General features: G+C 41.7%; 1 protein-coding gene and 1 long non-coding RNA gene across 3 annotated transcripts in view; one reads left to right on the top strand and one right to left on the bottom strand.

The window, feature by feature from the left end:
- Nucleotides 1-2556: 2556 nt before the first annotated feature.
- Nucleotides 2557-24966, bottom strand: part of IL12RB2 (interleukin 12 receptor subunit beta 2) — a 78598-nt gene continuing 56188 nt past the window's right edge. For both annotated transcript variants that reach the window (XM_086717247.1, XM_086717246.1), the window contains exons 10-16: nucleotides 24119-24319; nucleotides 19776-19874; nucleotides 19527-19685; nucleotides 14763-14900; nucleotides 11824-11914; nucleotides 9263-9362; nucleotides 2557-4080 (exon numbers count right to left, since the gene is read on the bottom strand). In XM_086717247.1, coding sequence (XP_086573373.1) covers nucleotides 3544-4080; nucleotides 9263-9362; nucleotides 11824-11914; nucleotides 14763-14900; nucleotides 19527-19685; nucleotides 19776-19874; nucleotides 24119-24319 — 1325 coding nt within the window. In that variant the 3' untranslated portion in view covers nucleotides 2557-3543. The remainder of the gene's footprint in view (nucleotides 4081-9262; nucleotides 9363-11823; nucleotides 11915-14762; nucleotides 14901-19526; nucleotides 19686-19775; nucleotides 19875-24118; nucleotides 24320-24966) is intronic.
- On the top strand, nucleotides 4076-7300 carry LOC147578088 (uncharacterized). The gene is made up of 3 exons (XR_015254774.1): nucleotides 4076-4379; nucleotides 4423-5518; nucleotides 6664-7300. It is a non-coding gene; the product is annotated as an uncharacterized LOC147578088 (long non-coding RNA).

The raw sequence follows: 24966 nt of genomic DNA, 5'->3' as shown, positions 1-24966 counted from the left end.
GCTTATCTTTTATTAGTGGAAAGGAAGAAACCTTTCTGATCTCTTAATTCTAGACAAGTGATTTACTTGAGAGTTCACCTATCAGCCTTTCATAGGGTGGATACTATGAATGTCCAGGAGTCCTGCAGGTTAGGAAGAGAAAAACTGGGCTCCTTTGGAGGACTTGAGCTGAGATATTGGAACAGATCACAACTGTATCATGAAGGAAAAAGACAGCCTAATGGAGAAAAACCAAGAATCGAACATAGGGGATTGACAAGAATAGAATGTGCCTAGCTGGCATGTTTTTCACTGGCCTCAGGGCATTGGTGAGTTGCAGCTGTGGGCTATTAATGGAAGCTGAGAAATTAGGACAGAAGGGAAAAGTCAGTAAAGGGAAAGAACTAGATAACACTAGTTTGACTTTCTTATTGCCTAAAAGGAAGACAGAGACCCAGGAAGTAGAATCTCTAGCTTCTGGGAAAGAGGGACCTTTCAAGGGGCAATGTAAGATAAGAATCTCTGCACAAGAATTAGTGGTGGAGATTCCCATGAATCCATTAAAAGTAAACTTGGACTCTATTTGTAGTATTTAGGTCTCAGAATTAAGGAGTTTGATGTGTTTCAGTAGAGCAGAGATTTCCGTGTTGGCTTTGGGATGTATGGAAGGCGTGAGGATTAAAATCATAGCTAATTTTCCTGTGTAATTAAAGTTGGGTGTATGAATATGTGTGAATATTTATGAGTTCCACCTAGTCCTGGTTAAAGGAGGCAGCCCAATTTGGTATTTTGACTGCATCTGCAGGATGAGGGGATTGTAATCAAAAACTACTTGGCAAGGGCAGAACAGGGTTACCCATCCTCTGTCATTCATGGAAAGAGGATATTTTATCTGGCAGAGTGAGCAGCCAAAGGCATGCTCAAATAGGTCTTTAAAATAAGAACCACTGCTACATGTATTATATAGCAATGCTGTCAGTGAACAGTAGAGTAGAATGTTGGGAATGAAGAACAAATACAAACTTAAGTGTCCCAACAAAAGGAAGCAGGCACAGCTAGATTGGCTTCTGGAACAGAAGGAACAAGGTGAAAACTGGTAGGTGATGGCTCCTTAATTTTACTGATAGCCTACTGTGAACCAGGTATGGTGTGAGGGAAGCAGATCGTTCCTGCCTTCAAGTTATTTACAGTCCAGTAAATTCTTTATTTTTACTTTCTTTTTTTTTTTTTAATTTTTTTTTCAACGTTTTTATTTATTTTTGGGACAGAGAGAGACAGAGCATGAACGGGGGAGGGGCAGAGAGAGAGGGAGACACAGAATCGGAAACAGGCTCCAGGCTCCGAGCCACCAGCCCAGAGCCCGACGTGGGGCTCGAACTCACGGACCGCGAGATCGTGACCTGGCTGAAGTTGGACGCTTAACCGACTGCGCCACCCAGGCGCCCCTATTTTTACTTTCTAGGAACACAAATAACTGTAGTATCACTTGGGAAAGGGAAAGGGTCTAGAGGGGTAATAGGGAGACTGGGAGTTGGGTGTTGGGTCCGAGTGGGGAGGGGAAGAATGACTAAGATGGGTATCAGGCCAGCAAAAGAAAAATCGGAGCTAGGTAAAGCAGGTATTGCAACAAGAGAAGTTGGCTCCCATTGTCAAGAGGTGACAGGTTAGCCTGCTTCTGAGGAGGTGGCCTTGTCTGTTACGACCCACTGTAAACAGTCAAACAAGGGGCACCGCATCCTGGGTATAGACAAACGCTGAAGCTGCTGAGATTCAAGAAACCATGTGTGGCGGTGCTGAGCAGCACCTAAATAGAGTAGAATAGGGATGTAAGGAAGGAACTTGCTAAGCTTTTCAAAGAAAGCCTGAAAGAACTGTATTAAATCTGGAATGGCAGGAAGCATAAAGAATTGAACATGAACAAGCAGAGCAAATGTTCATCACTTGAGTTCCTAGAGCTCTGAGGGACATTTGGTAAACCAAAGCGGTCTCAGTGCCAGTGTTTGGTTTGGGATCAGGCTGGGGTGTAGGCCCTGGGCTTGACAGGGATTTAAGAAGGTTTCTTGGACTTTTCATCCTGTTACTTTGGAAAGGGTACTATTAGCATTTTGAAAAGACTTCCCTTACCAGCTTAGCAGAAGGGCTTACAGTGAAGGGATAGAAGCAGTGATGGGGTGGGGAAGGTGACAAGCCAGTGGCCACAGCTTTAAGTGAATACAACATGTATCATGTTTCAAGTTCATGCTGGGAAAAAGAATTACCTCCTAGGCTCAGTTCAGCATCAGTTCTGTCTTCCTGAGGAAGGAAAAGCAGGATGCCTTGGGTAGAAAGGGTTGACATAAGTGAGTGCAACCATTAGACCCTGAGATAGCCCTGATCCTGAAGGCAACAGCTGCTACAGCAGAAAGAAGAGGAAACAAGGTGACAGAAAGCCTTTGGCCCACTCCTTTCCAAAACCTTGGATTTCAGAGAGGGGAAGCTGTTTGCCCAAGGTCATATTGCGGGTTTACAGGAACTTCCCACCAGTAAGTTGTTCTTGATTCACTGAAAGAGAGTGAAGACAAAATAAAACAATAGGAAAACTAGCAAAAAGGTGTATTTGTACAGGCTTTCACAAATAAGAACAGTCATGACCATTTGGGAGCCCTTGTAATACTGATGTTCACCATGATCTTTTACATCCTCTGTAAAACTGGGTTGATCTGTTTTGAAGACTCATTGTAATTCTTACTGGTGGATCCGTAATTTAGACCTGTGCCCTCCTATATGTGACTAATTACAATCAAAATTCACTTCTCAGTCATACTAGACATTCCAAAGTGGTCAATAGCCAATGTGGTTCATATCAACTGCAGCGAACAGTAAAGAAATGTAGAGAACATTTCTGCCTTAGGCCTACTGGATGCTTCTGATCTAGGTGTATGACTTGGTATGGAGTAGCAGCTTTATAAAGCTTGGATTCTTAGCCCTTGCTAGTAAGAGCCTTGGTTTCCATTCTATCATTTCCCTTTACTGGCCAACCTGGCAAAGAAAGTTGTGGGAACCCAGATTGGAGTCTCTAGGTACACACGGTGTACCATTGAATCTTGGATAACACAAGTTTGAACTGTGTGGGTCTACTTAGGTGGATTTTCTTCAATAAATACAGTACTATAAATCTTTTTCCTTACGATTTTCTTAACATTTCTTTTCTCTAGCTTCAAGAATACAGTATATAAAATACATCTACAAGATAAGTGTTTATGTTACCAGTAAGAGTGGTCAAAAAGTGAACAATGGTTAACTTTCTGAGGAGTCACAAGTTATGCAGATTTAAGCCTGTGCCCCTAACCCTCACATTGTTCAAGGGTTAACTGTAGTCCTAAGGCTCTGGAGAAGGCAAGACAGGCATCTGGGTTACAGCCAATTCTCAGTTCCCAAGACAAACCCTGGGCTTTTTGTTTGCCCTCTATTTGGAAACGGACCTGATAGCAGCACCTCAGAGGTGATGACCACTGGAGCAGTGTGGGCTGGGGATGAGAGACACATTGGGGGCTGGGAGCACATGGACTTTCCAAGCTTCACCACTCACAGCATGAGGGAGCTGCACCCCATCTTTAACCGATCCAGAGTCAGCTTCTTATCACAGGAGAAGGTGAGTGGGTGAAGAGAACTTGGGAAAATGGAAAGAGAGATGTGCTGAGGCTTTAGTTCTTCCAGAGGATCAGTTATAGGAGCTTCATGTGAAGGAAGATACTCTATGTTGGAGGGTAAGTATCCCTCATGGGTGGGAAGGTAGTCCACTGGGAGTACTGTCACAGGGCCAGCTAGGTGTCCTGGCTTTGGGTCAGGGCTCCTGCTCCCCAACATCTTGTACAGATCCACTAGTCCTGTCTCTGCAATGAGAGCTTTGGGAGGTGGTAGGCTTGAGGCACTATATCCTGTGTCTTCCTCAGAGGTATAGTGACCTTGGATTTCTTGTCCCTTGTCTGGCCAGTTGGGGTGATGAGGATGTCTGAAGACTGGGGTCACTTGATGCAGGACTTCACTGATGACCAGAGGCTCAGGTTCTTCAGGAGTGGGCCAGTCTGTCAGGAGCCTGTCCAAGGGTAGCTGCATCTTCTCCTGAGAAAGGGGAGGAACGGGCTAATAATACAGCTCTGTTACAGAAGTATCCTTTGACAACTGACTTCAGGGTTCTGAAAGGCCTTGCAGCCTGCATCGCCTGATTGGTTCTAGGTGGGACATCATGGGACCTTGACTTTGTGGCAGGAGTGAAACAGTTAACATCGTCAGGGAGCAGACAGGAGCCATGGACTTCTCAACCCCCTGCCAATGAGTGGTTACCTACCAAACTTAACCTTCAACCAGACTATTTCTGAGGAGTCCAACTGCACTAGCTATTTCTTAGGATAGGGAACATGGTGGGTGCAAAGGGAAGGCTGAGCTTGCCTCCGTCTAGGGGAGGAGGCAGGGAGGACTTTAAAAGTCACACTAGAGCTGAATCTTGAGAGAGACTTTCCAGGTAGGAAAGTGATGGGCAAGGAGGACTGGTCTATTCTGGAACATGCTAGTTCTCTCTTTTGACAGGTAAACGGAAGCTTTGGAAATATAAGGTCACATGATGAAGAGAATTTTAAGGGATGCTAGTGAGTTTGAGCTTTGATACAACTAAACGGTTCAGGGTAATAATCTCCTCAGTTCTGCTCTTAAAGACCCTCTGGAGTAACTTTTGGAAAAAATTTTCATCTTTTTTTCCCCTATAGCTAATTTTTTCTACTCTTATCTTGGTCAGCATCACTTCAGTTACCAGTTCTTTAATGTCCAATCTCTTTCCTTTCCAAACTTACTATAGATTCCTGAGTCGTCCAGGTCCAACCACTCTGTTAACATTTCTCTTTCTGGGCTTCATTGGGCTCTACCTACCCCCTCAAAACTCTTTCACACTGCTTGATCTTTTTAAAGCAGAGTTCCAAAGCCTTTAACAGCTCAGACTCACATAGTGAAGCTTCCCAGCCTGTAGTTTGGCAGTCAGGTTCCTGCACCTTCCTCTACCTCCCCATATTTCCATTCAAAAACTTTCAGGCACACCGTCCTGGTCTTACTAAGCACATTACTAAGCCACCAACACACTTGGGCTTCCACTGCTAGCCTCCCACCCTCCTGTTTTCTGCACCTTTTTCTGCTTGATGCCTTCCTCTTTCATGAAGGCCTTCTTTGTACATGATGTTTTATACGGTCAATTTTTTTTTGTTTTGTTTTTTACATGTCCGTAAGCCATCTGCGAATAGAGATATTTCATGCCTGAAGGGAAGAGTAGGATGACAGGGAAAACCCTGAGGACTACTCCCAACTCTGATATTCAATAGCCTGAGAAATCTCCATCAACCTCTCTGGCTTTTTGTTCCCTCATCTGTCAAATGCCAAGTTGTGCAAGAGTGGTTTTTGGTCTGGACTTGCTTCTGATGTCCCCTTCCTTTCCTTGAGCATGACAAGCATCCAAAAGTGAATGATGGTGAGGTCTCGGGACAGACTTCCACAAAGGACACTGACAAGCTAGAGGGTAAGTGCGTGTGTGGGGTTTTTTGGGGGGTGGGCGTGGGGGGAAGTGTTCTTTTCTGATGGTTACTCAAACTGGCCCTGGCACAACAGTCTGGCTTGGAAGATGGCCTTCAGCTCTGGGAAGCACAGCTGCCATTTTCTCTGCTTTGGCTGCCAAAGCACGGTTACCCCAGATGTGGGAGGGACTATACGGGGTACAGAAATGGCTTATTTTTTTCCATAAGTGGGGCATTTGCTCTGCCTTCTTGAAGGCTTTGGCCATATTGGTAGAGCCTGCTCCTCAGAGTGTGTACAAAGCAGGCTCTCTGGGTAACATGTCCTAGGGCAAGTCCTCAGGTATCTCAAGGGCATTGTTTAGCTTCTACAGGCTCAAAATGGAGAACATCCTAGTGGTCGCCTTTATGATTTGGCCTTTCCCTCCAGAGCTTAAAGACCTGTTTTTTAGCCACATCTTAAGAAGTACAGGGACCTAAGGCCTGAGAATTTTGTTGGAGGTGAAAGACTGTTGTGCTTCTGATGTCTGCCTCAGCCTCTAACGGGAGAGAAGGGTCTTTAGAAGCAGTCTGCCCACTTCAAGGGTCAAGTGACATGGGGTTCTGAGGTTGCCTCAAGGCCATCACCACAGATGCCATGTTTAAGCTAAATTTTATTTTCTAATTTACTGGGCTTTTTTTGTTTTTTTGTTTTGCAAAAGACATATATATGCACATCTTTTTGTAATGAAAGAGAGACTCTGTAATGCAAATTAAGTGGCCCTCTTATCTCCAAGTCACTACCCAAAGCCAACCAACATTATCAGTTTCCTATGTAGGCTTCCCAGAAATATCCTATACATTGCTGGAGTTGAGTGTATATAAAATTTCTCTCCTTATACAAATGAAACCCACTTCAGACAGCTGTTACAAAAAATTTTTTTTTACCTTTAGGTGTCTTAGGGACTTTTAGACACATTATAGATCTCATTTATAATATCCTGTTTTATGGATGTACCCACATGTTTAACCTGCTCCCCTGGTGGCAGGTTCCATTATGCCCAATTTTTTGGCTTCTATTTATAATGCTACAATGAACTTCAGGCCTATGTATGGCAATTTCTTTCACCTTTTTCCTTGTTACTGTCTCTAACCCTTTGTATGTCTTTCTCAGCATTTCTTCTAGGTTTTTATGGGCCCTTTATAGGCCTTGTCTGCCTCTGTATCCCCTCATGCTCAAACAGGCAAACAGAGACCATGACGCCAAAGCTACAAGTTTGGGAGCCAGGTGTCCGGGACTGACCCAGAGCTGCTTCCCACTGTGCTATTTCAGGCTCTTAGGACTTGGGACTGTGGAATGTCAGCATTGGAAGACAGGGATCTTAAAGCTCAGCTGACTCAGCTCCTGGTACTTGAATCCCCTCTGACACTAGCATTGGTATCCTTATTGAGTGCATGACCGTAGATCATTGCAAGATTGCCACCAAGTGAGGGCCCAGTGTGTGAATACCTCTTCGGTTAGTCTGTTCAGCTCAGAGGTGTTGACTACTAGAAATACTCCGCTCACCCTATGCTTAAAGATCTTTTAGAGCCTATAATACAAAGGCAGATGGCACATTCTACTTGTATGTGAATCCAGGATCCACCATTTTAGCTGACTAGCATTAGGCAAGTTACTTAGTCCTCAGTGCCTCAGTTTTCTCATCTGAAAAATGGGCATAACAATAGTACAGCCTCATAAAGCTGTTGTATGGATTAGATTTTAATGCTTGAGAAAGGTTTTTTTAAGTGCCTGGCATATAAAAGTTATATATATATATATATATATATATATATATATACATATATATATATATATATATATATATATTATAGATATAACTCATTGTGCTTGGCTTTATTGCACTTTGCAGATACTGTGTTTTGTTTTGTTTTTTTACAAAATGAAGGTTTGTGGCAATCCTTCAAAAAAGTCTACTGGCATATTTCCAACAGCATTTGCTCACTTTGTGTTTCTGTCATATTTTGGTAATTTTTGCAACATTTCAAACTTCTTCATTATTTGTTTTGGTGATTTGTGTTGAGTGATTATGACTTGCTGAAAGCTCAGATGAGGATTAGCATTTTTTAGTAATAAAGTGTTTTTAAATTAAGGTATATACGTTATGTTTTTAGACAGCGCATTGCACACTTAATAGACTACAGTATAGTAAAAACATTACTAGGAAACCCAAAAAGTCATTTACCTTTATTGCAGTATTTGCTTTATTGTGGTTTGAAACCAAATCTGCAATAAATCTGGCATGTGCCTGTATATATAAACATGAATATATTATTTTTTTGAGAGACAGAGTGCATGTGTGCAAGTGGGGGAAGGGCAGAGGGAGACAGAGAATCTCAGGGAGGCTCCATGCCCGGTGTGAGCCTGATACGGGGCTCGATCTCATGAATTCGAGTCATGACCTGAGCTGAAATCAAGAGTCAGTTACTTAACTGACTGAGCCACCCAGGCGCCCCTGAGTATATTATTTAATAATATAGTTATATACTATATTATATATAATTATGTATCCTGTATATAATATGTATAAAATAAATATATAATCATATGTGCACATATATAAAAGCTACTATTATTATTATTGTTCTTGTTAATGTAACTTAACAGAGACAAAATCCCTCAATAGTGAAAGGAGATGTCAAGTGTGAGTCTTTCCGGAAATAAAGTGAAGGATCTTTGCCTTGTATGATGCATGTGCTTTACATGGCATCTTACTCAATCCTCACAAACAGTATACATGGGAGATATTATCAATTCCTGTTTTACAGAGGATGAAACTTGGGCTCAGATCATCAGGCAGGTTGCCCAAGGGCCATCCACATGGTGAGTGGCGAGGTGGGTCTGCACCCAAACTTTATTTCAAAGGCACTAATTGCAGTGACCTCAATTTCCACGGAGACAGACACGGCTGAAACCTGCTCTTTCCCCGAGCAGTGGCTGATACCACTACCTTCTGGCCTGAGGAAGGGTGTGGATGAGAGAATGCACTGCATAACTGAGGAGAAGAATCCTGGAGGAGAATGTCTAGCAGGTGTGAGAAGTAGAGTGTGGGGCTGCAAGGTCCTGGGCAACGGGAAGAATACTGGCATCCTGACTTTGTCCCATTGGCTCCCCTTAAATGCACAGTGTTGCTCCATGTCCAGATGCCTCCAACTTCCAGACCCCTCACCCAAGATGACCAGCTTGCCCCCCGTGAGCTGTTCTCACCACCTCGGGCAATGCAGCAATGCCCTTCCCATCCTTTACTCTCCATTCTCCCATCTGCCAGCAGAGCAACCTCTCCTTTGAAACCTTCTCCTTGCACAATGGAATGACTGGCTTCCTGCCAATGCCAAAATAGTCTGAGCTCTATTTATCTGTTCAATGCTCAGGACAGGAAATGTCACAGTAAAGCTTCAGTTCTCTTAAATTTGGATGAGTCAGGCTAGTGCTCAGCAAATGGCAAAAATACTTTTTTATGTCTTTTGAAGAATGGAGGTGAGGAGGGAACCTATGGCATAGAGAGGAATGAAAAGCTATGGGTCTTTTAGTCTTTTGGGCATAAGCTTCAGAAAATTCCTGTGTATGGGAGTGTTGACTCAGTTGGTAACCTAGCACTAGGGGCTTCAGCTTATCCATAGGGACTAATAAGCACCTAGGTCTCCTGATAACTAATGGGAAACTTAGATCACTGGAATTCTATCAATTCACCACTAAGGCATTATAACCTTACCTCCACAGTGGGGTATTTCTTGGCCCAAGTACTATTGGCTGGGTCTGGAATTTCTTTACTACACCACTGAGGTCTGAGGGCTGAAAGGAGAACAAATACCCTATAGATAAAGAAAACAATGACATTTGGTTAAGCATGCACACACACAGTGGCATGGAAGCATCAGTTCTTAGTGCGGTGATTTCATGGTAGGAGTGTGCAAATGAATAAAATAAAAAAACACTGAAGGAGAAAGATGATGCATCATCCAAGGCTAGACTAGTTTTCTCTGAAGTTCACATAGATGATAGAGTCATGATGCAACCATTTGGAGTTTGCTAAATAAATTATGGAACTTTAACTCAACAAATGTTTAGCTGTCACTGTCCAGCCATGCATTCATTCAACAAGCACCGACTGAACCCCTAATTATGTTGAGCACATGCCATATCCTGGGGATGAAAAAACAAACAAGAAGACATGGTTCCCACCTGTGGAGAACTTACTATTTAGTTTAAAATGTTTATAAATAGAGTTTGTTATATGCTAACTAACTTGGATGTAAATCTAAAAAAAAATTTTTAAGGTTTGTAATAACGGGTAAAGTATTATGCTAAAAGGAAAACAAAAACAAAAACCACCACAACAAAGAACAAAACAGGAACAATAACAATGTTAAAAAAAAAATGCCTAGGAAAAAAATACCATATGGAAATATCCAAACTGTTAACAGTAGTTGTACTTGATGATCAGAAGAACTATGGGTCTTCTTTTTTCCTTTATCCTCTCTGGTTTTTTAAAAATACCTTAAAATGTGTTTATATTACTTTTATGACATGAAAGGAAAAAAGTCCTAAAAATGTTTCTAATAAATGCATGTGAGTTAAATGTTTTCATTATTTTTTAAAAATTCAAAGCGAATATGAAACATTTTTGAAGAATTGGCTTTAATAAGCTTTGATGTTTAATAAGAATGGAAAGCTTTCAGGATGTTTAGCCCTTTGAAGCAAGTGATGTGTCTGTGTGACTGGTTTCTCTCCGAACAACTGTGAGCAGAGGTACCTGTGACCCAGTACAGATCATGCAGATGAGGACAATGTCCAAGGGATGCCGAGCCACTAAAGCAGAAGACAACGGGGTCCCTAATGACTGTGTGGAGCATGGCTGCCAAACAACCTGGATGACTTACTTCAGGACTATTATGTGGGAGAGAAATAAACTATTTTTAAAGCCATATATCTGGGGGTGTTTGTTTTCTTTTAACAAAAAAAACTTTCACCCTAACTGGTAATATTTCCCTGAAGAGGATGAATGTGATCCTACTTGATTCTATTTGAATTCAACTTTTTCAAAGTCTACCTAAAGAGAGCTCTGCTTTGAAGTATCTATCACATATGAGAGCTTCAATAAATGTAAAGCCTTTCAGATAAGTTCAATGGCTAGTAGAATGACTTTGAGCTGGTTTCATTTTGACCTCTTCTCTTACTTTACACAACATTTGAATAAAACTCTTTATCGAATAACTCTAAAAAATTCTCTTTACAAAATAATGCCTAAAGAAATTGTAGAAAATAAATAGAACTAAAATCCCGTTATTCTATATCCTGGTAAACTACCATTCATTAATATTTTGGTGCATATCCTTGGGGTAAAGAGCGTTAATCACTACCCAATACTCCCTCATCCTCTTCCTTAGGAAAAGGACCCTGATTTACTGGGATGACAACAAGCCCAGCTGTAGGACCGCAATTTTAAATCTCCCTTGCTCCAGTTCTGGCCAATGTGTAATCAGAAGTATCATGTCTGACTTCTTCATGTAAAAGCTCCTGAAAAGGGAAATATGGGTACCTTGCTTCTTTCTCCCTATAGTTGTAGAATGCAGGCATGATGGCTATAGTTCCTGCAGTCATTGGACCATGAAGTGAGCTTGTGGAAGCCAAGTCCGGATAATGGCACAAAAAAGATCAAAGGAGCCTAGATGCCTGGTGACTACAGAGCTACCACACCAGCCCTTAACCTGAATTTACTTCCTTAGCCTGGGCGAGAAAGTCCAGGGCTAGCTAGTTTAAGTTCTATTATTTGGCATATAGAACCAAATTTAATGCTAAATGGTCTGTCTTACATATAGGTATGCGTGTGTACATGTACTTTTTAAAGTACATACTGCTTTGCAACCTTTTTAAAATGTAATATTACAAATATATCATTTTATTTTCTGTCTTTAATGGATATAATATGCTATACAGCATGAGATAATGTGATGTAGTAAAACAACCTCATCTCACTGGACATTCAGGTTATTTCATATTTTCCTTCAACGAACAATACTTCAGTGAACGTATTTGCCATTAAATATCTGCATATACTTAGACTAAATTTCCAGTTAGGAATTGATAGGTCATAGGTCTATTTTAAAACTTTAAAAAAAATTTAACATAATACTGTTGTCCAAGAAAGTTGAATAAATTTAGTCTGCTACCAGCAATGTATGAGAACGTCCGTTTCTTTGACTCATAGTGGCAACAGCTATTGTCATTTTAAAAAAATCACATTGCTGAAATTGGAAAATGTAACCAACTCACTTTTGCCGGAAGTAACGCGTTGAGAAAATGCCCACTATGACGACAGCAACGCAAATGCTTGGTGCCACAAACACACTCCAATTGGCTTTACCTGAAAAGTTAGCAAACCCTGTGACTAAGTTATCTTCAAGGAACATCTTAAAATACTCACTTGCATGAACCCTCTGGCACCTACCCACAGCTACTGGCTAGCTAGATGGGCTCAGGAAAAAGGCCAACTTGTTTTTCTTCTTTCAGCTAGGGAGAAGGGCCCTAAGGGATCCAGTTCTATGGTTCTAAGGAAGGGGCTCCTTCCTCTAACAGGGGCAGAAAGAAAGTGAGTGTGGTGTTCCAAGCACTGGCTGTGAACTGGGAGCCCTGAATTCTAATCCTGACTTTCCACTGTTATGTGATCAATGGACTTCAGATTCCTGATCTACAAAAGGTGAATGATGACATCTGCCCTGCAGGTTGTTGTGAAGATTAGAGATGGTGTATATAAAGCACATGGCAATGCATCTGAACATAGGAAGCCCTTGAGAAATGGTATTACTGATTTTAACAAACCACTGGATAAGCCTTCTAACTAGGGTCTTTGAAATTGTTTGGATTCCTTGCTATGAAGATGTATTTTGCTATGTGTTGGGATTCTTCATTAATTCATCCATTTATTATTAGTAGTATATTCTTTATTATTATAATTATTATTCATTCATTATTATTAACCATGTATCAGGCCCTTTTAGGTGCTGGGATACAAAGATGAGGAGGACATGGACTCTGTTGTCTTAAGTCATTAATCTAGTCCAGGAGATAGATGCATAAACATGTAAATAAATCATGATGCCATGGGATATGCATTTTTACAAAAGGCATGTACAAGGCAGTGTAGCAGGGAACAGCATGGGAAATAATCCCAAGGGCAGCCCAGGATGTTGTCCCAAAAGGCATGATGTCAAAAGTTCAGGTTTGGAGGGTGGAGCCAGCAAAGCAGTCAAGTTAGGGAAGCAGACTAGACAGAACTATACAAAGGCATGGAACCTTCAGGCAACTCCAGGTAGTCTGGTCACACTTTCAAGTATGAAAGATGAGCGTGTGGTAGAGGACGAAGCTAGATGGGTGAACAGGAGCAGATAATGCGGGGCTTGGTGACGAAGCAGTTTGAATTCTAGCTTCAAGGTCCCTGGGGAACCACTGATGGGCTGCGATGGAGGTGGGATGTCAACATGGAGCAAGGTATCTTGCAGAAAGATTCTTCTGGTAGAGTGCAGGACAGGTTCAGGAGGAGCGTGAGCAGGGAGGGACTAGCAGGCGTGTCACCAGGGCTGAACAGGGTGTTGATGCAGGCAGTTGTGTTACCACCCCACGCAATCAGCACAATCTGACATTTCTTTAGCATCTGTCTTCCTTCCTGGGCAGATGGGGCAAGTATGGAGTACCACAGGTAGAAAGATGCTGAGTTTTAATTGATTAATTGCTCACAAGTTAACTTTCGTGCTAGCGTGCTAGAAGATGAGAAGAGGGTTTGTCAACTTTCCCAGTGGAGAAGTACCGGGCATAGAACAACAAAGTCCTAAATGATCAACCTGATACTCCATGTTGCAAAGCAAGAACAGCTTGTTTCATGCTTGGAGCAAGATGCAGGCACGTGCTGCCAGAGAGAACATCACAATTTAGCCAGTGGAGAGAAGCCCATGTTTGCTAGGTCACTCAAATTTAACTCAAGTAACTAAATCTGAGTTTGATTTGTAGTTCTGCCACTTGACACTTCCATGACTTTGGGTAATCTTTCTGTACATTCTGAACCTTGTAAAAAGGCATCCTAATCCCTTGTTCCTTTATTCATTTTGAATTGAGTGCCTGATACTATGTGACCAGGTACAACAGTGTAAAGCAGGCACCTTGCGTGGTTGAGGTCAGGATTCAATGAGTAAAAGTACGTGTCATGAAGGGTGAAATGTGTCCTTTTACCCCAAAAATCCATACACTGAAGTCCTAACCTCCAGGACCTCAGAAAGTGACCATATTATGAAACAGGATCATTGCAGATGTAATTAGTTAAGATGAGGTCAAACTGGTGTAAGTAGCCCTAATTCACCATGATCAGTGTCCTTAAAAATGAGGAAATTTGAACAAAGAGACACACACAAGGAAAACTCCATGTGAAGATGAAAGCAGAGATCTAGAAGCCAAAGAACACCAAAGATTGCCACTAGATGAGAGGAGAAGCAGGGAACTGATTCTCTCATAGTCCTCAGAAGAAAACAAGCCCGCTGATACCTTGAACTCAAGACTTCCAGCTTCCAGAACTGTGAGAAAATAAACTTCTGTTGTTAAAGCCACACAGTTTGTGGCACTTTGTTACAAGAGCCCCAGCAAACCAGTACAGTGTGCAAAGCACTGAACACAACGACTGGTGCATAGTAACTACCTGATAGGCAATAGCTGCCATTGTTATTGTTGAGATTATTCTCATTGGTCACTGAACAGATATTTAGTGAACAAGTACTATGTCCTCGGCACCGAACCAGACCTTGAAGATAAACAGATACCAGTTCCTGCCTATTGGATTCCGTGTTTTGAAGAGGGGTCAAATGTAGTGCATTATGGAGGAATTACGGAGGTGCACTTGGGAAGGCTTCCTGGAGGAGGAAACACTTTGGCTGAGTTTTGAAAAATAAGTAGATACTTTCTCTACGCAGTGGTAGGGCAGTCCAGCTAAAGGAAACAGCAAGTGCAAAGATGGAACAGCAAGAAAGTAATTAATGAATTAAAGAAAATCTGATAATCTCCATGCCAAACATAGTGGGAGTATACACCTAGGTAAGAATCCAGGGTGGCTGTGCCATCTTTAAAGTTGTTTCCAACAATAAATTTCATATATAAATAAAAAATAAAAAATAAAAAAAAAATAAAAAAAATTAAAAAAGATTAAAAAAAAAAATAAAGTTGTTTCCTACCTTGCAGATGAAATTCCCTCTTGTTTCCTGGGGGGCTTTCACCAGCAGCTGTCAGAGCTGTTATCCACAGGACATATCTTACTCCGGACTGCAGGCTGTCTATTGAATGTGAATTTGGGGATACCCTATAGGGAATTTCTGAAGGGAGGATAAAGATAGAAGAAAGGCACATGTTACAGGAACTATTTGAATGTGGGCTTTTACTTATTTTTGTTGTTGTTAATGTTTTAATTTGAAAGAGAAAAGCACATTGCTGTTTTAAAACTAATTTTTTAAAACTACTAATTCATTAGTACTTAATATTTTGCTAGGCCCTAGACACTGTCATTTACGGAGGTCTCACTCTACAACATACCAAAATAATTTTCTGTGGCAAAATCTTTTGAAAGAACTTTCATCATTCTGCTTTGAAATTACTCAGCTGTAGTAATTCCTTTATTTCCTATGACTATACTGTTTCCAACATTTATTAGATATATTTGAGAACTCTTGGGGAGGAAATTAAATACACCAATTGTTTTCAGTGGAATTTTTAAGAAAGCTAAGTTAGGCAATTAATGAAATAGACATTTAACATTAATTTTGATTTTCTGCTTTTTTGGGGTAGGTTCTAGATACTGGTCTTAATGAGTTTAACATGATGATCTGCTTCAATCTGACATAAAATCTAAAATTGAGATCAGTGGCACGTACATTGGATTTATTTGGCAGTTTAACTAGGTTATCAGTCCCTTACACTCTCAACACCCCTGCAGAGTTTCAGCAGGGAAGATTTTGGGTTTTTTGAGCAACACGCTGATGTTTTTTCCCTCCTGTAGTACATAGGCAATCTTCTTTTCCAGTGATCTGCTGGGTGTAAGGTTTGGACTGACTTCTCAAAAGCCAGGGCTGCGAGGCAGGAGGACTAGAAGATCAAGGGCAGAACTTTGGCAGGAGTAACCTGCTGGCTCCCTCAGCTGACATGCACCTGTGTGGGTGATCAAAGTGGAAACTTGAACCCAGCACTTTTGAGCCTCAACTTCAGTTACCAGCTCAAAAACCCCAGGGCAGGTCAGACAATGCTCCTGTTTGCTAAATTTATTTCCACAGTCACAAATATTTATTGAGCTTGTGCTCTGGATAAGTCACCAAGTATACAAAGGCACAGAATCTGCCTCAAAGAGTTCACCAGCTAGTAGAGAAAACAGAGAGAGCCCTTATACTTCCCCCCACCCCTGATTACTATGGGTGACCAGCAAGGAGTCCTGTAATATCCATCCAAAGGGGCCTAAGCACATCACTTAACAGCTGTGACTATCAGAGCAATTTCTATATTCAACATCCTTTTTTTTAATTTAATTTTTTAAATGTTTATTTATTGAGAGACAGCATGTTGGGGGGGGGGCAAAGAGAGGGAGACACAGAATCCGAAGCACGCTCCAGGCTCTGAGCTATCAGCAGAGAGCCCGATGTGGGGCTCAAACCCACAAACTGTGAGATCATGACCTGGGTGGAAGTCAGACACTTCACTGACTGAACCACCTAGGTACCCCTATATTCAACATCCTGTTGAGAAAAAGTACCATGTGGAAAATTTCCAAGCCTACTCTAACCTGATGAATTCGCACAGACTTAAACTATGTGATTAAACTAAAAAGAACTCTGTCTTTATTCCTATGGCAGAGGATTAAAAAGTTAATTTTGGAGAGACCTTCTCTCATCTTGCTGCAGCAAAGCATCAGTGAGCATCAGAGTCAACCATCCGACTGTGTGAAGGCACCCTTAACTCAGAGTGAAATGAGACCTCAGAACAGAAAGGAAGGGTCTTGAAAGGTTTGCTGGGCCAAAAAAGTTTATACACAAACACACACACATATGTATACTTGGAGAATAAAAACAGAAACTCTATGGAGGGAGCAGTGAGGAGGGTGATGGCTCTCTCAGTTTGGCTAGCAAAATAGACCTGGTTGAGAAATGGGAGAAAGAAGTCATGCAGGAAATTCCGGTTCTGCTGCCTGGTCTGGGCTGTGATCACCAGCAGAGATAAAGGTGGGCATTCAATCCGTGGGGGGCTGAAACTTGAGGCTCAGGGTGGTTAAATGAGGCACCAGTTTAGGAAGATGGGATAGTTGCCAATCATTTGAAAGGCTGCAGGTAAGAAAGTCAAGTGGTACCAGACAAAACAGGCACATTGTTACTGGAAACTAGTTATTACCTAACAATCTACATTGGTGTAACAAAGAGTAGGGCAGTATTCATTCCTGTATGCCTGGTACGCGGAGACAATGGTGAGCAAATTGCCCTGGCCTCTGCCTTCATGATGCTCAGAGTCTGTTGACAAAAACGGCCAAGTAGTAACAAAACCCAACATGTGTGCCAGTAGAGAAATGTGCTATTGGTGCACATGGCAGCATCAACACATTTCCAGAGGAGTGGCTGTGAACCGGAACCACCTGAGAGAGGCACTAAAATGCGGATGCTCCGCCCCAGGTGTAGCCCTCTCCTCTGCTCAGGCAGGGCAGAGTGCTCCAACTTCATTCTGCGTGTGGCCACAGTGCTGCTGCCCAGTGGACAGCTCCCAGACACATAGGACAGGGCCCCCTTCCTCGTTGGCTCGCCATCCTTCTCTTCAGTTTGTAATGCCTCTCTCTCTGGTGTCTTTCTCCCTCCTCCTCAACCTACTGCTCTCTACCACTCTCTGGAGACTGCACCTGTGGCTTTGCCAATGATTTCTAGTTGCCAAATACAATAGGTAGTTGTCAGTCCTTGATTACAATGGTTACATCACTCTGTGTGCTTTTCCACCTCCCTTGGTAGATTGAGCTCTCTGAAGACAGGTCTAATTCATCAATGAATGCTTACTGAATAAAAGGAAAACTGGTGTGAAGTAGACTTTGAATCTGCACCTCCTCTCCTTAAAAAAAAATTTTTTTTTAATTTTTATTTATTTTGAGAGAGAGAGAGAGCACGAGTGCCAGTGGGGGTAGGGCAGAGAGAGAGAATCCAAATCAGGCTCCAGGCTGTCAATGCACCTCCTCTCCTTTTAATTTATTTTAAAATGCCCTTATATAAACTTCAGATTCATCAGATTTGTGGTAAAATAAGATACGTAGTTTCTTCAACATGTACAAGAGTAGCTCTAAGAACCAACTGACCATGCTGATTGTAAACAGACATCTTGGTTTCAATTCTGCTAAAATGCAAAGTGGGGGGTGTCCAAATGGCCCAGGAAGCGGTCAATCAATTCGTCATGTTCTGGGGTGCATTTCAGAAATAACTGACCCTGACGGGCCCAAAGTGGTTCTGTTCAAAGATATGTGCTGTTCATTAGTGGTGGATTAATTGACAGATTGTGAGGCCTTATAATGGAATTCTATAGAGCTGTTCAAAAAGAATGAGGCAAATCCATATGGACTGATGCAGAAAGAGGTCCAGCCTGTATTATTGAGAGGTAAAAGCAAAGTGTAGATCAGAATGCAGATGATTACCCTAAATATATGCATTAATTTTTCTGTTTTGTTTTGTTTTTTTCTGGAAGAGCATGTAAAGAACTGCTAACAGCCTAAGTATGGAGGAAGGGATAATTTACATTTTTGTATCTTTCTGAACTATTTAGGTGCTTTTACTATGTGCAAGTTGTATTTACATAATAAAAATTAACTAGCATTAAAAGTCATAACTTTCAGAAAAGCAATACTGAAGATTTTCTAAGGTCAAGAGAAAGGACCAACTTCTAAAGTTTTCCAGGTAAAAATCAATCTTGCAGGCAGCTCTCTGGCACCCACATCTCAGGTTACATTCTTCCTGGACCTAACAGCTCTCATGAAGGAATAAAAATATTGCTTCCTTATTTCTCTTTATTCTCAAGTTAGTTAAAAAATGTTGCTTCTTTATGATAAATGCTCCTGAAAGAAAGCCAGTTGCTTATGAAATAAAAAGAAGGTCAAGCCAGGAAAAAAACCCATAACAACTCTGAATAAATCAAAGATTAGAACATCATATCTGGCAAGTGACTTGGAGCTGCTACATAAATGAGAGATGAAATCATTTGAGATAATGTTCTAGCCAGAATTTAATTGCTTTAGATTTTTATAGTTATAGAATAATTATGGGTCATAAGAAGCTACCTAACTGTATTGTATTTTACCCATTTTAAGGAGAAAATAATGTGCTATGATAGTGTTTGCAAATGTGGGGGATTCAGAAGTTCTAACTCATCCCTTACACACCTCAAGGGTCTATATAATAGTACTGATGTGCTGTTACTGCTTTTTCTTTTTAAAATTTTTTAACACTGATTCATTTTTGAGAAAGACAGAGCATGAGTGGGGGAGGAGCAGAGAGAGAGGGAGACACAGAATCTGAAGCTGGGTCCAGGGTCTGAGCTGTCAGCATAGAGCCCGACGTGGGGCTTGAACCCACAAACCATGAGATCATGACCTGAGCTGAAGTTGGACACTTAACAAGCTGAGCCACCCAGGCACCCCAGCTGTTACTGCTTTTTGAAATATCTCCCCATGTGAGTAGCTCCTTGAGAGCCTAGTCCATTACCTTCATTTCTTCAATTTGCTTGGCACATAACATATAGTCAGTAACTCTGTGTACGTGTGTGTTTAGATATCTTCCATTTTTTTTCACTCAATTAATTTCACAAATATTTACTGAGCACCTACTATGTGCCAGTCACAGTGTTAGCACCTGTGTGTATGTATGCACATGCGCATACTTGTGTTTTCCCAACATCTAAATAAGAAAGGCCCCACTGCATTTGTGCCTCACACATACCACAAAGTTGAGGCTGGGAATTAGAGTCCTGTTCCTTCCAGTATATCCTGTAATGGAGGATGCAACCCATTTGCTCCTGGGCTGGAATTTCGTTCCATGAAATTACAATGTTCCCCTTTTCCTCTGAGATGGCATTAATGTGGGGGCCACTCAGTGGTGCTGCAAAGTAGAACACAGAAAGCTTTTGTCACCCTTTAAATCCAAACTATTGAACTAAAGTAAAATTCGGCAAAAGGTTCCAAGGCTCACCTTTGTGCTTAGAGTTACTCCGGATGGAGCTGCATCCTCTCTGGTCCCCCGACAGTGCACACACGCAGATTTCATAACAGCTGTAGGGTTTTATGTTCCCTGCAAGGAAAAGGGAGTTCTTACAACAGGTTTGGCATCACATGTGAGTCACTAAAGGGAGACATTTAAAAATTTCTGGACTGAGGGTGAAGGGATGACCTAAGTCACAAAATCTCAGCATCCTGTTTGCCAAGTTGCTGGCTTCTGGAAGCAACTGCTCCTACCTCTCAAGTTCACCTCAAGGTGAGCCAACAGGCAGACCTGAAGCTTCTTTCCGGGGTCAACATGATTAAGGAGACAAAAGCTATTCCATTTCCAACAAAGATTTAAATATAACCACAGAGACTGCTTTTGAAACAAAACTCACAAGGAAAAAAACCAAAAAACAAAAAAAACCCCGCAAAACCCACCGACTTCTACAAGCAAATCATTTGCTATTTGCAGAGAAGTGCGACTGTTGTTTTGAACCTGAACCCTCTCCTAACTCCACAGACGCTTTTGGGGATCTGACAGGCAGCGGGATGGCACATTCTAACCAGGGCATGCTCAGTGTAATCCAACCCCTTGTTCCTTCCCCTTCTCCCCACCCCCCCCCACCTCCCCCTCTATGCTCCAGTCACATTTCACTTGCTTGACAGCCTGGAGATGAGGAGGATACCTAGGAACGTTACTGCCCCTTCCTAGCTTTTAAAATGCCACACTTTGCAATTTTCTGTGAGTCATGAAGTTTGCTGGCGAGTTGCTCTTTCCCGTCAAAATTCCTTATTTCCATGAATTTTAGATTCTACTTCCTGTAAAGAAAAGGCCCTTCTCATAAACACTGCCCAGGACAGATCTTTAAATTCGCAATGGAAATTTAAAGGGAAAAGAGAGCGAATCCCTACTAGGCAATGATAGGATTATGTGGTCAGAGTAAGGGCTGTCTCCCATATTGTTTAATGCAGATCTGATCCCCTACACTGACAATTTTAACATTTTATTTTGGGGGAAGAGGAATTTTGTATCGCAGAATAATTTACTAAATAAGGTGTGTTTTACATGAAAATCCATTGTTCCTTAAACATTCCAGCAAGTGCCCTACAGAAACCTCAGATGTGTAACCAATACTGTTGGAAGAGACCACAAGGAGATCCGAACTCATGCCATGGTGAATTCCCATTCATATTCATGAACTAGGTGATACAGAGAAAAGGCCACAGTGAGCTTAGTCCAGTCATCCAAAGCTTCTTCACAGTGGCATGCAGACCCAGGAGCCAAAAGGGCAACAAGGAATAAGGAATCATATTTCATCTGGGAGGGGCTAGGGCCTGGCTGCTGTCGCTGGTCCTGGAAGCATCCGGCCAACCACTGTGCCTGTGTATAGCTGTGGGAATTCCAGACGAGCTCATTAGGCAAATAGTATCACTGCATTTTGCCGTGCAAAATGTGAGTTCAGGGCAGAGGCTTTGGGACTGCTGCATCAGAAGCTGTGGCTTCTTTTTGTGAATAGCCCACCCTTAGTGGAGGAGGGAAGAAAATGTGGATCCATAACTTAGTTGACTTTTCCCTTTGCATGCAGAGGAGAGCCCTAATAAGCTTGTTCCCTGGTTCTGACCTTAAGGACCCCTGTTTTATTGGCTAATTCTTACACAAACACACCCTAATCATTAGCTCCAAATTCCTTAGTTTTGCCGTCCAGTGCACAAAGTCCACATTCCTAAGTTTTTTTATTTCTTTCTATAGTCTGGCCCCAACTTCCAGGCCTATTTCCCACTACTCCCGTGCATACATATATACCTGGCACCCTTGGACAAAGGCTCTGTCCCATGTTTTTAAACTATAGCTATGGTGGGTTTTTTGCAGAAAGCTAATTTCACCTATTAAATTTGGGAGAAGACAAACATTAAATGATCAGTAATGAAGAATGATCATAGAGGAAGTCCAGTGGGAGCATGCAGAAGAGGGACCCAAATAGCCTAGGCGTCAGGGAAGGTATTTCTAGACATCTACAGATAGATATCTACATATTTATATAAGGAGTGGATCTATATGGTCAGAACCATTTTTTTTTTTAATTTTTTTTTTCAACGTTTATTTATTTATTTTTGGGACAGAGAGAGACAGAGCATGAACGGGGGAGGGGCAGAGAGAGAGGGAGACACAGAATCGGAAACAGCCTCCAGGCTCCGAGCCATCAGCCCAGAGCCCGATGCGGGGCTCGAACTCACGGACCGCGAGATCGTGACCTGGCTGAGGTCGGACGCTTAACCGACTGCGCCACCCAGGCGCCCTTGGTCAGAACCATTTTTACCCACACAAGACAGGGCTGACAGTCTCTAGCCTGGGCCCATAAACCTATAATCTAGGAGCCGGATGGTATTCTGACCTTCAGGATATATTCCAAAACACCCAACTCTGCCCTAGCCAGATGATGAGAAAAGGCTGGTAAGGATCCGAAGGCAATGAGTCACCTTACTGACTGGAGAGCACCATATTGAATTCATAAGTATGAATTACTTAATTTGTTAAGTGTTTATTTCCAGAATGTAACATCAACACTAATAGCTAACCAAATATTTTCAAACAGGGGAACAACTTTAATTAGTAAAATTATTTCACCCAATATCATACTGATTTCATTCAAATGAGTATTTATAAAGTGCTTAAAAATAATTTAATATCTTAAATATGAAAAACATTCTCTCCTGTCATCTCTTTTATGGTATTTGGGTAATATTACAGAATTTCTAAAAGGAAGAAACTGTAGGGACCACAGGGCTCAAAGTATCCCACAGAGGTAAATCCTAATATAGTTTATAATAAGCGTTTACAATTTCGTAGCAGTTTAGAGTTACACTGTTACATTTGATTTGATGGGCATAACAGCCCTAAAGGGAAGTTGGTCCTATTTCAACAATTCTAGTGACAGGTAATGCACCACTCTGAGGGCCAATCAATTGTCTTATTAGAGACCATCATGTGTAAGGAAATTTCTTTCTCAAAATTGAGCTGACATCTGCCTTATAATTTCCACATAGAGGATTTAGTTGTGTTCTCCAGAGCAACAAAGGACACATACTCTTTCTCATGTATACATCAAAGCCAGCAACAGCCATCAAACCTCCCACCCCCATCTAGAATTCTCTTCTACAGGCTAAATGGTTCCCACATTAAAAGTTCCAGACCTCCAATGACTTGTTCTCATCTTCCTTTGATGTTCACTGGGTTATCTAGACAACATTGACTTTAAGTGTAGTGATTAAAACCGAATGCAACCCACTAGAAATCTGAGCAGCTACAGTATAAAAGAGGCACACAGTTAATGACTAGCTCACGTGTTGTCACATGTTCTGCTCTGCTTATTTCATCTGTCTTGTCTCTGTAGGCAGGGCATGTATATCCTCCTGGGCAGGTGTAATGATTGCCATGGTGTAACAAAAATATTATAGAATTTAGAGCTTGCAAGCCTGTAAGAATGTTAGCCCTGTCACATATAATAACAACAATGACAGCTAAATTATCAGGTACTTAAAATGTGTTAGGCACTATTCAAAATGTTTTCTCTACATCAATTCAGTTAGTCCTCACAATAGCCCAATGGGGTAGGCAATATTATTTTGCCCATTTTGCAGATAAAGAAACTGAGATAAAGAGAAGTTAAATAACTTGCCCTAGGTCACACAGCCTAGGGACAGAGCCAGGACTCAAACCCACAGAACCTGGACTTTCAGCTACTCTGCTGAACTTATTCCTAAAAGTGACATTGACTAAGTTCTGTCCAATCATTTTAATAAATTTTCAGATGCCTTCTATCACTTGATTGTAACTACTGACGTATTTGGATTTGGGGTCTAGAGATGCTAATTATCACATAGATAATTCTGGATTTATTATCACACAAATACTATGCAGAATTGGTAATGAAAGATCTCCTGGTTTCCTCATCTGTACAATGACTACAGTAGTTGCTACATAAGATTGTTCTGAGAATTACCTAAACTCCTAAGTGAAAGGTGCCCATCACACTGACTGATTACTACTTAGCTCTCAGCCATGTTTGTTTGGTTCAATGATGCATTTGGCATATACGGCTCTGTGCCAGGCACATGAATTTTCCATAAACACTAGAGATTTTAGTCAATCAGTTGGTATTCTATGCCTGCAGTGGTATACTCTGAGGTGCTGTCCTGAAGGACCCTAGGTCATTACTATTCCTCTTATGCAGCCGCCTGTAAACTGAAGAAGGTTCTGGGTTCCCACCTGTGACTTCCTCCAAAAAATGTGAGCTTAGTAACTCTCCAAAAGGAAGGTGAACAATTAAATACCTGGAATCAAAGCGGACACATTGTAGGGGGGGCTCCGCAGCCAGTTTAGAGGGGGCTGAGTGTCACTCCCAGAATGGGGCTCCCTCCATTCCACTACATACTCCTGGACAGCAGGGGCGGCTTTCCCAGGGGGCTCCCAGGTCACCATCATGTTGTCCACGCCCTCTGAGTTTGCAGAGACCTGACGAGGAGCCAACAACTCTTAATGGGGAAAAGGGGGAAAGACAAAAACAAATTCACAGGTGGATAAAGATATAAAAAACAACTAATCCCAGCAAAGTTTTCCAAAAAAACAATTTCTTTTTAAGAACTTCAGATTTGGCGGCGGGGTGGGGGGGTGCCTGGGTGGCTCAGTTGGTTAAGCGTCCAACTCTTGATTTTAGTTCAGGTCATAATTACACAGTTCGTGGGTTCGAGCCCTGTGTCAGGCTCTGCACTGACAGTGAGGAGTCTGGTTGGGATTCTCTCCCCCTCTCTCTGCCTTCCCCCATTTCCTTCGCCTCAGAATAAATAAATAAAATGAACTTTATTTAAAAAAAAAAGGACTTCATATTTGTTTTCAACAAATCTGAATTGGCATCAGTGCAAGGACCCTGTGTAGTTATTATTTTCCTCTTCATCTTCCATTCCCCAAAGGTGCCTGCTGTAATGAATATAATATGCATCCTTCTAATCTACCTCCCATATGTTTATTTAGAGATCTACGTATCCTTGAAAATTAGTGTTGCTTTGTGTTTGTGCTTTGTATTTTCATGAAATGTGCTCGGAGTAAATATAATGCTTTTTCTTACTTTTTCTTTCCCATTTAATATTATATTTCTGGGATATGTCCATCCTGCTGCTATATG

This window comes from Puma concolor, chromosome C1 (genome assembly GCF_028749965.1).
Source record: "Puma concolor isolate L17-30 chromosome C1, mPumCon1.1.hap2, whole genome shotgun sequence".
Taxonomy (NCBI): Eukaryota; Metazoa; Chordata; class Mammalia; order Carnivora; family Felidae; genus Puma; species Puma concolor.
This window is presented reverse-complemented; position numbering and strand designations above follow the sequence as displayed.